Here is a 15,442-nt window from a genome sequence, read left to right as displayed (position 1 = left end):
CACCAAGCGCTGGACTGCAGGAACGCTGGGCTGCCTACTCATCACGTCAAAAAAAACCTCTTCACTGGGAGTTGTTTTTACGTAAGCAAAATCAGCAACGCATAGTTTTAACCCATAAAGAGAACCTTTAATTAGTTCCCTTGGCCGACCAACCCCAATTTTTTAAAACCCATGTGAACTCACTCACATTAATTAAAGGGCCATTTGAACACACCCTTTCAATTGGCCATTAAACAAAAACGTTACAAACAAACATTAAAAAAAAAAAAAGAAAGCCAGCAATATGAGAATTCCAACGCTGTCTCTCTCCTGCTTGCTTCTGGCACTGGCAAATTTCTTGCGTGTGCGCCATGGCCGACGACGACTATGTACTCTTAAGCTTCCTCTCGTACATAGATGCAATTCTGGAAGAAATCTTACCCGAAATCCCTCTTGCACGTGCGGTGATCGTGATTCCGGACACTCCAAACCAGAGGTCGTCATAATTCCAGATGCAGTTTCTGCTCCCGAAGTATCAGTTCTTAAGATTATTCGGAGAAACAGTCACTTTTGCTGAACAGTCGGCATGGCCGAATCACAAGATGGACGACAATATTTTACGCGAGGACCTGATGGCAGTTCTCAAAGAGCATATGGCAGCACTTTCCACAAGCCTCGCATCGATTCACACTCGCTTGGATCAAATGCAGATGCAAACCTCTTCTCGGAGTCACCCAACTGCTTCTCGGACTACACATGCAATTTCTTTGCCATCTTCTTCTGATGCTTCAATGGTCGATCAGGAAGAACCACTCATACCAAAGGCTTTGGAACTCAAATTTTCTCACCCAAAGCATGGTGTCTCAGAGACAACTAGACACAAACAACAGAAGCAGCAATATGAAGCTTCCAAAGGATCATCAACGATATCAAGATGGACTTACTTAGTGGCACATATATCCGACGCTAGTCGAGTACTCGGTCGTGAATGCCGCGACGCTGGACAAGTTCCCCCTTGCGAGCCATGCCCTACATTTAAGTCTTTCTTATCTGATGGTGGTAAAGTTGAAGATTTATTGATCCTTTCCTTGTGCAAGGGGCTTCTTCAGAGGTCTAAGAGGCAACAAATCCCTCAACCTCTCCCTTCTCAATTGGAAGCCTTAATACCCGCTGAGAAAGCTGAAGATTCAAAAGATTCCGGTTCTTGTGTGACAACGGACAAGCACAAAACCCCTTCTTTGGTCGTGATCCAGGCATAAAAACTCGCCTCGTCACCGCCCTTGCAGAATAAAGTCTTTGTCTTTGAACAAATACCAAATGCAGTGGTCAATGATAATTCTTCAAACTTGAAGACTCCATTCCTTGCCTTCAACGATGCAAAGAATAAATCAGATGCAGACTCTTGCAGCACGACTTTAATTGCTGCAATTGAATCTTTGGGCACAACTTGTTCCACAGATAAGCCTTTACAGATGGGTATACTTTCAAACACTACTTTGTCTCAGTCTATGACATCCCTTCAAAAGGATTTTAGTGTTCGAGATAAACCAATGGAATACCTTGCAGATTTCCAACTAGTGATCATCACTCAACAGAAAACTCAAGTCAGTTTACCAATAATTTCACTCGAAGCAGATACCGATTCAATCTTTTCTTGGACAAAGCTTGAAGTTACAAAAGACTTTGACAAAGGCACTTATCTATAATCAGTCTTCAGTTTGGCAAAATAGTTATGATCAATAACAGTGCCATGACGTGGGATTTGGATACAGTAGCACTACAAAATTACATTTTCTTCTCCCGGATTTTCTTCAACTACCTTGGGTTTTATTTAAAGAGGGAGGGAATGTCACGATTGTGACTAATACACACCATATACATACACTCATAAATGCAGATAGGTGAAGTGCCATGCCAAGGAGGACCCCTACGCTTGGATGGTTGCGACCCTCGCCCAAAAGACATGCCTCTTTGCCAAAAGCCACACTCTTTCGACGACTGGTGACACCCCTTCGCTCTACGGGTGCGACTCTTCGCCTAATTGCAGCTCTTCGCCGAAAGGATGTGTCTTTACGTCCAAAGGCATGTCTCTTCACCAAGAGACATGCCTTTTCACTAGCGACTCTTCAATTCCTAGGAACCCTTTGTATTCAGTTTTCATTCATTCAATCAAACACAGTCTCTTGAGTCTTTTGTCAAAGTTATCTTTCTAGTTCTAGTCTTGTGCATAAATATAATAAATAAATATAAAGTAATATACAGTTCTTCACAGGAGTGGGACTTAAGTTCTTGGGACTCTCTCGGAGAGTTTACCCGTGAGATGCGGGAGATCAAGCATCATTACGCAACTACATCCGGAGTCACCTAGAGCTTGGCTTGGATGGTAGTGTAGTTGCTCTTCTACCCTCCTGATCATTTAGATTTCTACCTTCAGAGTTGCTTACACTCACCCTCCGTAACCTTACAACAGGCTTATCCCCCGACCTGGGCAGTAGGCCACTCCCAACTCGTTCACATTGATAGCCGCACCGAGATGCGGTTTGGTGGCGTGGTTGGCACGGATTTTGTTTCGGTTGACACTGGAGGATTGGAGGCAGGAAATACAGGCAAGACGGTGCAGACAAATTGGTCTGGCCTTTCCTCTTCCTAGAGGATCCGTACAACGCAGACTGCTCAGTTAGGCTTCCCTTCTTCTACAGGATGATTTTGGTGCAGACAGATTGGTCTGACCACACCTCTTCTCAAAGGTCCTTCACAATGCAGATTGTTGAGTCTGGCTTTCCCCTCATCTTGGATTACCCTACCTACTGACAGGACCTAGTGGTCCCTGTGGTCTCCCGGTGACTGCTGTAGCTTACGGCGCAGATTGTTTTGTCTGGCTTTCCTTGTTTCGGAGGACGTTTACGGCGTAGATTGCTACATCTGGCCTTCCTGGAGTTTTGCACAGCTTAGCCACCTGGCCACACTGGGTTACAGGTTCATGCATTGACAGGCGTCCGGTCATTCTCATGACGTTCCTGGGCTTCCCCATTGTCTCCAGACGGCAGGACACTTGCAGGTCTCTTTCACGACAAGGAGTTGTTTCCACACTCTGTTTGGGACCTTCACGCAGTATCTTCACACTGTATCGGCGGAGTACAACAGTTTGCTACAGTGCTTGTGATGACACTTTACCATGGAGACCTCTCGGAGGTTGGGACACCCCTGATTGCTACTACACTCATGGAGTATCCTTAAGTGGACATAGCAGCAGACATCTTCATCATTTGCCTCACATCTTTGGCTTCACATGGTTTGTTCAGCATCCGGTGCTAAGAGGGGGTGTCAGATTTACACCACTCTGCTGCTTCATACGGACACTTCCTTGTATGGCTAGTGTCTCCGGGCTGGCCACCCATAGCATAGGTTGTACCTTGTCCGGCCGCCCGAGTTTGGGGGCGGTCACCCACTTGAGTTGGGCGCCCACCTTGGGCACTCATATACATGGGGCCAGGGGGGTACACATATCACGTCATCTAATCATTGTATGGGTCTTCTTGTTCTGGTAGTCATGGAGGTCTGATCGCCCCCTCTTCCACACACCAACATTTTTGTGTCTCTCTCTCTCTCTCTCTCTCACGCTTCCGCACACGCTCATTCACAGTTTCTGCGACCAAAACCTTTCAAAGGCAAGAGAGAAAGTGACTCTTGGTTAGTTCATGTAGAGGTGCTGCAATCTTTGCCAACATCCTAATGAACCGTCTATAGAAGGAGCTATTGCCACAAGCATCCCAATGTACTTAAAAGGACTTTTGAAGTTCTGACAATATTACCACACCTGGCCATTTTGCTGGTTTTGACAACTTGGAGCAGTGCATCCACTATGGGTTGATGCAATCTTTGCAAACATACTAATGAACTGTCTGTAGTAAAAGCTGCTGCCACAAACATCCTAATGCCCCTAAGCTACTGCCACAAGTATCACAAGATAGTTCAAGAGACTTTTGAAGTCCTGGCCATTTTGCTGGTTTTGACAACTTGGAGCAGCGCATCCACTATGGGATTTTATCACAATCGAATACCCAAAGTTCATCTCAAGAAAATAATAGAAAATTTTCTTGTCAATGTTTATGGGAAGAACATTATGAATTTGAAACTCGATGAAGGACTCTTATGATATAATCCTCACTTTGATGGAATTAGCGGCGAGTTAAGAGGGATTACATAGTGAGGACAGCTATGGTGGTCTTGACGTTCAACAACCTATATGTGACCGGCTACAAAGAGAGAGATTTACAAAGCAAGAAGTTAGTTACATTCTCCTAGCTGCATCCAGTTTTGCCAGGGTTGGAGTGTCCATGGTAGCTTCTGCTTCGACTATTTTGTCAACTATGTGCACTATGAGCTGCAGAGGGGTTGTTAAAATTATGCCACTCATGCAAGCGCCAGCCTTATTGGACATAGGTATGACATATTTGTAAAAGACTTGGACACTCCAAGTCAAGAATCAACCGCGACAGCACCAAATAACCACTTCAAAACAATTCACAGATCACAATAGATTTGCACTGGCTCGGCGGAGTTCCGTGCCTAGAGATATTGGCCCCAAAGATTGGCGCCTCTTTCGGTATTTCTTTTTATATTAATCAGATCAAAGTACAAGAGAGTGGCTAGGGTTTCACTCTCAGACTCTGCGTCCAGATGCTTTGAGAAGTGAGGCCCTCACCACTAATTTAAAGATTACAAGGGATGCCCAAAAGCAGAGCCCCAAAAGCTTTCCAGTTAAAAGCATAAGAGCTCAAAAGCTCTTCTCTCTCAAGCTCTTCTCTTCTTTTATTAAAAAAAAGCATTCTCTTCCTTTCTCTTGCGTAGAGTAAAAAGTAAGATTCGCGTCGCTCATCATCATTATTATTATTTTTTTTGGTTTTTGGTTTTTTCGCCTCCGCGATTTCTGGAAATTAGGGTTTTTGGCAGAAATTAGGGTTTGCAGGAATTTTAGGGTTTCTGCTGTCCGCCACGTCATCATTTTGTGACATACCCCCCTCTTGAAAGCATTGTAATCGACCGCGATTACGCCTGCAAAACTGACAAAAGCCATAAACCGTCTTAGCAGACACTGACTGTTAGTACCTACGTACTAGGAACACACATCTAGCACATGTACAAAATCGACAGTCACATCACACGACATCACAAGACATCACCAGACATCACAAGACATCACATGACATTCAACATTCATTCGGATCTTAGAGCATGATTTATCGGCAATGTAGCTAGCAATCACATCTAGGTCCAATCGGGACCTCATCGATGTCCGATTGACTAGCCCCTATTGCAACCATGTCTATTCGAGATCAAGTAGACCAAAATGCTGTAGTCATTTCGTCTATCAGATCCTGCACTGTGAAGAAACAAATCAGTATCATTATCAGGAATTCCATTTCATAAAGTCATCCAGCAGAATACTGTCAGCTCCCAGTATCCGTGAAGCTCAAAGAGACATCAATGACTTTAGTATCAAAATCAAGGCATCTGTTGACAAAGGAGCGGAGTAACTCCCTCTTGTGCATCCCACTGCACCAGATCTTCGGCCAAGCTGAATTTTTGGGTTCCGTTTGGAGTAGACTATGCTAAACCAAAACATCGAGGTAAAGTTTCACAATCCGAGGAGTATCTGCTAGGTCCTCCTCCTCCATCCACTTCGCATCAAATGCAGGAAAGTTCTTGAACTTAACCAAGAACCGCCTTCGGACTTTACCTTTCTTCGTATCGTTATGTGCCAAAATCTGTTCAGGAACAAGGACCTCCTCGTTTTCTTCCACTTCGGGCTGCTCATCAGGCTCCCCATCATCAGGCACATCACCCTTAACAGGTTTCAAGAGACTCACATGCAATGATGCATTGTGAATCCTCCAAGTATTTGGCAGTTTCAATCGGAAGGAGACATCATTTATCTTGTCAATGATCTGGAAAGGTCCATAGTATCGCATACTAAGCTTTGGAAAAAAAGCCTCTCCTTTCCCTTTTTCTTTCGTAGGCGTGCCTTCTCAAAACGTAAGAGCACCCAAATATCCTCCTTCAATTTCAAGTCACGACGATGGCGATCCGCTGCCTTCTTCTCTCGTTCTTGAGACTCCTACAAAGTCTTGCGAACCTTGGCAAAAGCCGTATCCAAATCTCGCAAATATTCATCTGCTTCAAATATCTCATCTTTCGTGCTCAGGAAGGATGGAACCTTTCCAGCACTTTCAACAATCTCACATGGCGTCTTCCCCGTCGAAGAGTGTATCGTGTTATTGTAGGCAAATTCCACAAAAGGTAAGTTCTTTTCTCATTGAGTCTTCTGATCTGAGATACAAGACTTCAATAAATCTAACACCACTGAATTGGCAATCTCAAATTGCTCGTCAGTCTGCAAGTGGAACGATGACGAGAACTGCAACTGCGTGCCAATGTTCTCCCAAATTGCCTTCCAAAACAAACTCATAAATCTGGGGTCTCTGTTGGAGACAATCGTCTCAGACATGCCATGTAATTGGAAAATCATCGTGATCTTTTTGTGTTCTCGGGAGATCAAAAATGAAATCCATTTCAATACTTTTCCAGGGACGGGTGGGTATGGGTAAAGGCTTTAACAATCCCTGTGCCTTATGCCTGTCAAAATTGACCTTCTGGCATACTAAGCAATTGCGCACATTCTCTTTCACATCCTTTTTGAGTCTCGGCCAAAAAAAAGTATCTCTCTAGCCCCTTCATGGTGGTAACAATGCCGCGGTGACTTGTAAAAGGTGGACAATGGCATTCAGTCATAACCTTTTCCCTCAATGGTTGTGTAACGCACAACATAGTCTTTTTCATCAAGTAGCCTTCCCGAAGGGAGTATCCAGCTATTGTCTCCCCATCCTGTATCCGTGTGAGAATATCTGCAAAATCTGTATCTGTGGCATATTGATCGACCATATCCTCGAAGCTCCTATGATGTATCGTGGAAATAGCTAGATCCAACGGCTTCTGAGACAAAGCATCTGTCACCACATTCTTCTGTCCTTGCACATGGACAATCTGGAAGTGAAACTATGACAAGATGTTCGCCCACCGCATCTGCTTTTCCGAAAGCTGCTTCTATGGCAAGAAGTAGCGCAAACTCTGATGGTCTGTAAAGACAGTAAAATCCGCTCCGAGTAGGTAATGCCGCCACTGAGTAAGAGTGTGGATAACCACCAAAAGCTCTTTCTCATAAATTTGTGCTGTCATCTCCGGCCTAGAGAACAAACGGCTCTCGTAAGCTATGACATGGCCTTCTTGCATCAAGACTGTACCCAGACTACGACCACAAGCATCACAATATACTTCAAATGACTTCTGCAAGTCCGGCAAAGTCAAAATAGATCCCGTAGTCAATTTCTCTTTCAATGTCCGAAAGGCAGTCACCTCTGTGGGTCCCCACGAAAAAGGTACTCCTTTCTGTGTCAAGGTATGCAAAGGGGAAGCAACCTCTGCAAACTTTCGTATGAACCGCCTGTAGTACGAACACAGTCCCAAGAAGCTTCTAACTTCATGGACATTCCTCAAATCGGGCCAATCACGGATAGTCTCTATCTTGGCCGGGTCCATTTGCACTCCTGCTGCTGACACAATGTGTCCCAAAAAGTGTATCTTTGGTAGGAAAAATTCACTTTTCTTTGCATTAATCACTAACGTGTGATCTCGTAATGCCTAAAAGACTTGAAGCAGATGATCTCTGTGTTCTGCCTCATTCTTGGAGAAAACAATGATGTCGTCAAAGAAAGTGCCAACAAATAGCCTGTACTCTCGAAAAATCCTGTCCATCATCCGGTTAAATGTCGCAGGAGCATTGGTTAAGCCAAAAGGCATCACCAAAAACTCAAATAACCCAAAAGTCGTCCGAAAAGCTGTCTTGTAGACATCTCCTGGTGCTATCCTGATCTGATGATATCCACTCTTCAAGTCAATCATGCTAAAGCACGAGGATCCCTGTAACCTGTTGAGTATATCATCGATCCTAGGAATCGAAAATCTGTTCTTGATGGTGATTTCGTTGAGAATGCTATAATCGATGCACATTCTCCAAGATCCGTCTTTCTTCAAAACCAACAACAGTGGAGAGCAATACGGTGAAGTACTAGGTTGGACAAGACCCTTTTCCAAGAGGTCTTTCACTGGGTTCATAATCTTTTCATTCTGTACTCGGCTCACATGGTAAGGTGGCCGATTCGGTGGCGTGCTTCGAGGTATCAGATCAATGGTTTGATCTTCAGGCCCTCTGAAAAGCAATCGGCATGAGTGTGGAGAATAATCTTGGCGTTCTTTTGATCAGGTCAAAACATATTCAACCTTTATCCATCGTTCAGTTCTCTCCCAAAAGAATGAGTAAGAAACTGAAGTTCATCAAGTACAATCTCTAAGCCCTTCATTTATCAAAGTCGCTTTCTCGGCCCGGTAATCAACCACGGCGTAGTTCTTGTGGTACCAAGGGATCCTGAGTAGAACGTCACTCGCGTGCCCTGAACACCCCTGTCATTGCAAACAAAGTTTGCCAATGCTCGGTGTAATGGCAACATCCCATCCGGGTGCCAGTCGAACTACCTCCGCCTGTGGTGTCATTCTGTCGGGCGTAATTCCAAATCGAGCCGCCAATTCCAAGTGAAAAGAGATTGGCCTTGGCTCCTTCAAAAGAGCTTCCTAATCCTTCACTTTGCCCCAAAAGCGGCAAAGTTTGTGCTTTCATTCATTAGATTGGGTGCAGGTCCCACACCATGTGGTACCAGTTCTGCTTTTCTATCTGCCTTTTCTGCCACATTTCTCAGTTGCTCTCGAACTCTCAGGCCTGTGGTCGTCTTTATCATTCTGTTCTTTCTGTGCCTTTTTAGGGCACTCCGCGGAGATATGTCAATGTTCCCCACATCCAAAGCACTTTCCCTCTCTGATGAAGCGAGCTCTCTCCTCAGGAGTAAGCTTGGGTCGTGCATCCTTTTCCTCTGGGTTGCTCTTTTTCTTTCTACTTTCATTCCCAGAAGTCTGGTCGGCTTGTTATGTCATGGCCTTATCTGTGGGGTAGGTCAAATTGCCAGAGTGAATGGCAAAGCCCCGCTTCGCATGACTCATCAACTCCTAAATAGAAACTGACTTCTATTCCAAGCAGTGATCTCGGATCTCTGTAGGTAGACCCAAGGTAAACCGCTCAATCTGTTCTCTGAACGAGATCTTCTTGAATGAAGAGGCGGGTAGAAAAGAGCTCCAGAATCTTTCACAATAAGCATTGATTGTGTCTTTCTTGGTCATCCGAAGATGGTTTCAAGCAGCTCGTATATCTCATTCATATTCTTGCGTTAACCAAGAAGAAATAAAAAGCTTCTTAAATTTCAACCATTTAACTGGCGCAGTCTTGTTTAAAAGAAGCGTGGACCACCAAGTACGAGCATTCCTCTGAAAGTAAGAGGCAGCTCTCCGAATCTTGGAGTGCTCTGAATAGCGTCCTCCCGCGAAAGCGATGTCAAACTGCTGTATAAAAGACAGCCTTCGAAGCATATGAGTATCCTGAAAAAGTATCAAACTTGATCGAGTGGCCATCTTCCTTAAACTCTCGGACTTTCTTGCTTTTATCTTCGAGAAAGTCATACTGGTTGGCTTTGTAAAAATTCTTCTTGTTTGCATAAAAGTTTCCGTTGTCAGAGTTTGAACTGTCCGTAGACGAGTTCTCTGTAGAAGTGTCACTCACTGGGCGAGACTTAGACTTCCTTGCCTTTTTCTTGGCCTTTCCGAAGCGTTGTTTCTTGCTTCGCTTTTTGCTTTTCTTGTCTTCTTCGCTTGAGTCTGAAGAGCTAGAAGAACCGTTAGAAGAAGAAGAAGAAGAAGAAGAAGTGGGCAGGTCTTCAAACTTGACGCGCTTCTTCAATTTCTTTCCCTTGTCAAATGTCGACCGACGACCCAAATATCCCGGGAAGTCAGTGCCTTTCTTCTGCTTTTTGCCTTTCTTTTGCACGTCGAAAAGCTGAGCAATCCGTGCATCAACCACGTTCTCCAGTTCCTTCTCCGTATATTTCTTGGAGGCAGAAGGTTTCTTGAGAGCGGGTTTCGGGAGTGGTGTTGTGGTTCTTTGCCACTCCATCTGTACCTCTTCCAAAGAGGTCTGGTTCATATATTTTGCCATCTTTGGGTCCTTGGCAAAATTGAGCATCATCTTTGTTGCATCGCCAATCAATTGACGACGCTCCATCTCTCTTTGCTCCGCCTTAGTAGGCCGAGGCGGGCCATACTCTCTGTCTGAATCTTCGTTGTGATCCTAGCCCGCATCTCCAGATGCAGAGGGAGTCGACTGATCATTGCCTGAAGCCATAGGTGCCGCGGAAAAAAAATTCGGGGATCGGATTTCCCGTAGAAGAGAAATCGGCCGTGCTCTGATACCACTGTAACAGACTTGGACACTCCAAGTCAAGAATCAACCGCGACGGCACCAAATAACCACTTCAAAACAATTCACAAATCACAATAGATTTGCACTGGCCCGGCGGAGTTCTGTGCCTAGAGATATTGGCCCCAAAGACTGGCGCCCCTTTCGGTATTTCTTTTTATATTAATCAGATCAAAGTACAAGAGAGTGGCTAGGGTTTCACTCTCAGACTCTGCATCCAGATGCTCTGAGAAGTGAGGCCCTCACCACTAATTTAAAGATTACAAGGGATGCCCAAAAGCAGAGCCCCAAAATCTTTCCAGTTAAAAGCATAAGAGCTCAAAAGCTCTTCTCTCTCAAGCTCTTCTTTTCTTTTATTAAAAAAAAGCATTCTCTTCCTTTCTCTTGCGTAGAGTAAAAAAGCAAGATTCGCGTCGCTCATCATTAATTTTTGTTTTTTTTTTGTTTTTTCGCCTCCGCGATTTCCGGAAATTAGGGTTTCTGGCAGAAATTAGGGTTTGCAGGAATTTTAGGGTTTCTGGCAGAAATTAGGGTTTCTGCTGTCCGCCACGTCATCACTTTGTGACATATGCGCTAGAGGAATGTGCTACTTCTCTGTGGCTTCCGTCACTTGTGGTATCATTCATTCAAAGTTATTGGTGCAATCTCAGGCATGGCTTGCCAAATATTCTGTCTCTCTCTCTCTCTCTCCCATTTGTCTACTTGCAAGTGCCATTGAGTTCGTTTCGTGTGCTCAATTCTGCCCTTTGCTATTCTGACACTTAATGCTCAGATGAAACATGTTGAGGTGCAATATCACTATCTATGGGAACAAGTTTTAGCTGTAGACTTACTATTTCAGTATTTTCTTATGGTAGACAATGCACCATAAATCAACACCAAGGTGGTACCGCAGCAGGTCTTAGCAACTCATCTTTGGCAGGTGCACAGAGGGGTGTTAAGAGATCTCCGTGTGCTGCGTCACATCTTTGGCATTAGCATGCTCGGTAATGTTTGTTCCCGGCTGTAACGTGGGTTTCGGGCCCAACTGGTCAGGAAATGCCATCTGGTTCTGAAATGTTACAGGGAACGCTAAACTGCTGGAACATGCGTTTTGGAACATGTTCCAGTCACGTTTTAGCTGGCCAGTAAAAATAAATAAATAAATTTGAGCCGTTTTTGGCTACCGTTTTAGACTACCATTTTGTGCGCTCTCTTGAGCATGGGGGGTGTTCTTTCCTACATAGGAGGAGACAAGCAAGGCCCAACCCTCACACTCAAGGTTCTTTGTGTTGAGAAGTGTCGGCAACCGCAAATGCCGTCACAGGCAAAGGTCACTTGAAAACACCCTTAAATACGATTGTAGTTGGACTACTGGAGTTCAGAAGCTTAGCTTACAGCCGGGTCGCACTAGGGAAGAGTGGGGGAGAGTATACACTACGTTCAGCAAAAGCGAAAGACAAGCCAGGAAAGTCGAAGACCAAAGTTAACCCTGCTAGCGCTGGAGAAATGAGGGGTTTAGGCTATATTTCAGGGAGACATCACGTATCCTCGATTGTAGGGCAGCGTCTGTCTATCAGCAGCGAGCACGTCTATTGTATCCATTCCTGAAAAAACTCTTCCTTTAACCTACAGCTGAGGTGCGACCAGGTTCGTTTCCTTCCCCCCATGGTACTCGTGGTGCGACCCGGCTCTTATACCTAACAAATAAAAATTTGAGCCGTTTTTGGCTACCGTTTTAGACTACCATTTTGTGCGCTCTCTTGAGCATGGGGGGCGTTCTTTCCTATATAGGAGGAGACAAGCAAGGCCCAACCCTCACACTCAAGGTTCTTTGTGTTGAGAAGTGTCGGCAACCGGAAATGCCAGTTACTGGCAAAGGTCACTTGAAAACACCCTAATTCGATTGTAGTTGGACTACTAGAGTTCAGAAGCTTAGCTTACAGCCGGGTCGCACTAGGGTAGAGTGGGGGAGAGTATACACTACATTCAGCAAAAGTGAAAGACAAGCCAAGAAAGTTGAAGACCAAATTTAACCCTGCTAGCGCTGGAGAAATGAGGGGTTTAGGCTATATTTCAGGGAGACATCTCGTATCCTCGATTGTAGGGCAGCGTCTGTCAATCAGCAGCGAGCACGTCTATTGTATTCATTCCTGAAAAAACTCTTCCTTTAACCTACAGCTGAGGTGCGACCAGGTTCGTTTCCTTCCTCCCACTACCCCCCATGGTACTGGTGGTGCGACCCGGCTCTTATACCTAACATATAAGCTGAAATGAGGTAAATTAACCCCCCCCCCCCCCCCCCCCCCCCCCCCCTCTTTTCCCGGGCCAGTTCCGGAATCCCATTCATGATTCCGGCTGTCATCCCCTTCATGGGCCCCCCGTTCCTGTTCCCTATTCTTGTTCTAGGTAACTTTGAACTGTCACTGTTTTGGTCCTCGACTGGCCACCAATGGTATTTTAGGGTTGGGTCACCTTTTCGGTCATTTTGGATGGCTAACTATTGGATGGGTGATTAGTTCTGGCAATGTTTTTGTCCTGACACCAAGTAGCTTATTGAAGCTTGAAGATTTGTGGTTATGAAGTCAACATACCTTTCATACAAAGCCTCTTTTTTTTTTAACTTCTGGTTTTTACTTTCTGTCATAGTTAGTTTTCAGACATTTGAGTATGTAACCTTATTGTTTGGAAGGCCTTGGCCACTTTAGGTCGGGCTCTCATGGGGACCTTGTTGCTTGGAGCATTAAAGGATGATACTGAATCTGTTCAGGTATTTACTTTTCAGAAATTTGAGAATTAAGTATGCATGGTTGTATGTTGAATGACAGTGGGCTTTTGTTTGGCTGACCTGCAGATCACTTTAATGGGAGATGGGCCCATTGGGAAGTTGATAGCTGTGGCAAGCAAAGATGGCTGGGTAAAAGGATTTGTCGAGAACCCACTCTGTGATGTTCCCCCAAAAGAAAACAATAATGTGAGATCACATTGTCTCTTTTCTTATTTTGGACAATCGCCTAGGTTTCAATGGAGTGTAGTGCTAGATGAGTTTGATTGGAAAAAAAAGAAAGAAGATCGCATTTTAGTATGATGGAAATAATTCAAAGAGAAACACTGTATGGCCTCTTCGAAGGCAACATGAAGGTCCAACATACTTCCATTGCCCTTGATTGTCTACTGGAGTCCAAGTCGGTTACAGTGGTATCAGAGCTCACTCGATTCTTCCTCTACGAAGGATCCGATCCCTTTACTCACAGCACACATGGATTTAGTCGAAGAATCCCGCCAAGAGGAAACTGTGGCACCCGACCACTCTGGTTCGGGAGAAAATAATGAAGATTCCAATGGACATCGTCCATCCTCGGAAGATTTGGAAGAGTACGGGCCGTCTCCACCTACTGAGTATGAAAGGATGAGATGCTATGACAACAATAGGTTGATGCTTGTGCCCAGCAGATGCTTCAGTATTCCAAGGATCCTCAGTATGCGAAATTTTTGGCCAAGCACCCGCTTGAGGAGATGCATTCCAGGTAGTGCTCCACCATCAGATCACCTCTGAAGTTAGCCTTGAAGAAGCCGACTGTACCTAGGACTCCCGCACAGAAGGTGTTCTCAAAGGATGAATTCGAAGAGGCGGTAGAACTATGAGTCAATAGACTCATGAAGACCAAGAAGTCGCCAGGAAAGTAGAGTCGAGCAGCAGACTATCCAGGCTACTTAGGCCGGAGATCTACTTTTGAGAATGCCAAGAAGAGAAAGAAACTAGTGAGATCTGAGGATGTTTCTAGTTCATCCTCATCTTCTTCTGACAGCGCGGACAGTTCTTCTACCTCCGAGTCCAGTGACGAGGGAAGAAAGAGTAAGAAGAGGAGAAAGATTCAGAGACATAGCAAAGGCAAGAAGAAAGCAAAGAAGAGTCGATCCTATAGAAGATCTCGAAAGTATTTTGACGGTTCAGACGAGGATTCTTCTTCCTCGGAGAGTTGAGATCCTGATGGGCCGATGTTTACAAAGAGGAAGCATTATTACAGAGCCAATCATTATGATTTTCTCGAGGACAATGGGAAGAAGCCCAAGGATTTCAAGGTGGGCGAGCAAGCATTAAAGCTTGAAACTTTTTCTGGGTTTAAGGACACCCACAAGGCCCTCACCTTTAACCAACAGTTTGACATCGCGTACTTCTGGGGACTCTATTCAAAGCATTCCAAGGTGCGGAGGGCGGCATCTTACCTCAAGGGGAACGCACAAACTTGGTGGTCCACCTTGCTTCTACGAAGGGAGGCACCAACAAAGTGGCTTCAGTTCAAGCGAGTCTTTACTTCCTCATGGCTCACTCAAGAATACAAATGTGATGTGATCACAGCTTGGAATCATCTGAGGATGACCAAGGAGGGCACCTTAGTTACGTATTTGTCAGAGATTTTGGGACACTTTCTTACCGGCCTCTTCTTTCAAGAAAATCACATTTAAGCAGGAGATAGAGCGATTTTGCTGTGGTCTACCTAAAGAGATACATGATTATTGTCTGCTGCAGAAGTTCAAGTCCATGCAACAACTGATGGGACATGCAAAGCAAGGGTTTGTAATGCATGGGGGACTCTTACGTACCCTATAGATAGATTGGTCACAATTTGGACGGGACAAGATACATACAACAGTAACAGAAGGAAGGGAAAGCAACAGGAAAAGAAACCTTCAGGCCCTCGACTGTCGGCGATGCAACGAGCCGAATACTTCAAAGAGGGTAAATGTTACGGTTGTGCGGAACATGGGCATGTGTCAGCCAAGTTCCCTAACAAACCACCAAAAGAACAGCCAGAGGACAAGCCAAAGAGTTCTAGAGCAGCGGAGGAGCAAGCAAAGAAAGGAAAGTCAAAAGCAAGATTGGTAGCGGATTTGGCAGGGACCGACCCTGATCAAATGGATGAAAGTACGGAGCTTTGCAGAGCGTGGGGCAAAGTACGAGATCAAGAAGCCCTTATCTTCTTCGACGGAGGAGCCAAGGCTAACTTCATTTCGATTGAATTGGCGACTCGACTTTGGAATTATGCTAGATGAAATCGGACCACCGGC

General features: G+C 45.0%; 1 protein-coding gene across 4 annotated transcripts in view; it reads left to right on the top strand.

The window, feature by feature from the left end:
• LOC147443610 (uncharacterized) overlaps positions 1-15,442 on the top strand; it is a 103,727-nt gene that overhangs the window by 28,074 nt on the left and 60,211 nt on the right. For all 4 annotated transcript variants that reach the window (XR_015190095.1, XM_086527691.1, XM_086527692.1 and 1 more), the window contains 2 exons: positions 13,065-13,142; positions 13,227-13,346. Coding sequence is in view for 3 of the 4 variants with exons in the window: in XM_086527691.1 (XP_086383817.1) it covers positions 13,065-13,142; positions 13,227-13,346 (198 nt within the window). In the remaining variant the exon portion in view is untranslated. The remainder of the gene's footprint in view (positions 1-13,064; positions 13,143-13,226; positions 13,347-15,442) is intronic.

This window comes from Adiantum capillus-veneris, chromosome 13 (assembly GCF_014529385.1).
Source record: "Adiantum capillus-veneris isolate H3 chromosome 13, ASM1452938v2, whole genome shotgun sequence".
NCBI classification, from domain to species: Eukaryota; Viridiplantae; Streptophyta; class Polypodiopsida; order Polypodiales; family Pteridaceae; genus Adiantum; species Adiantum capillus-veneris.
This window is presented reverse-complemented; position numbering and strand designations above follow the sequence as displayed.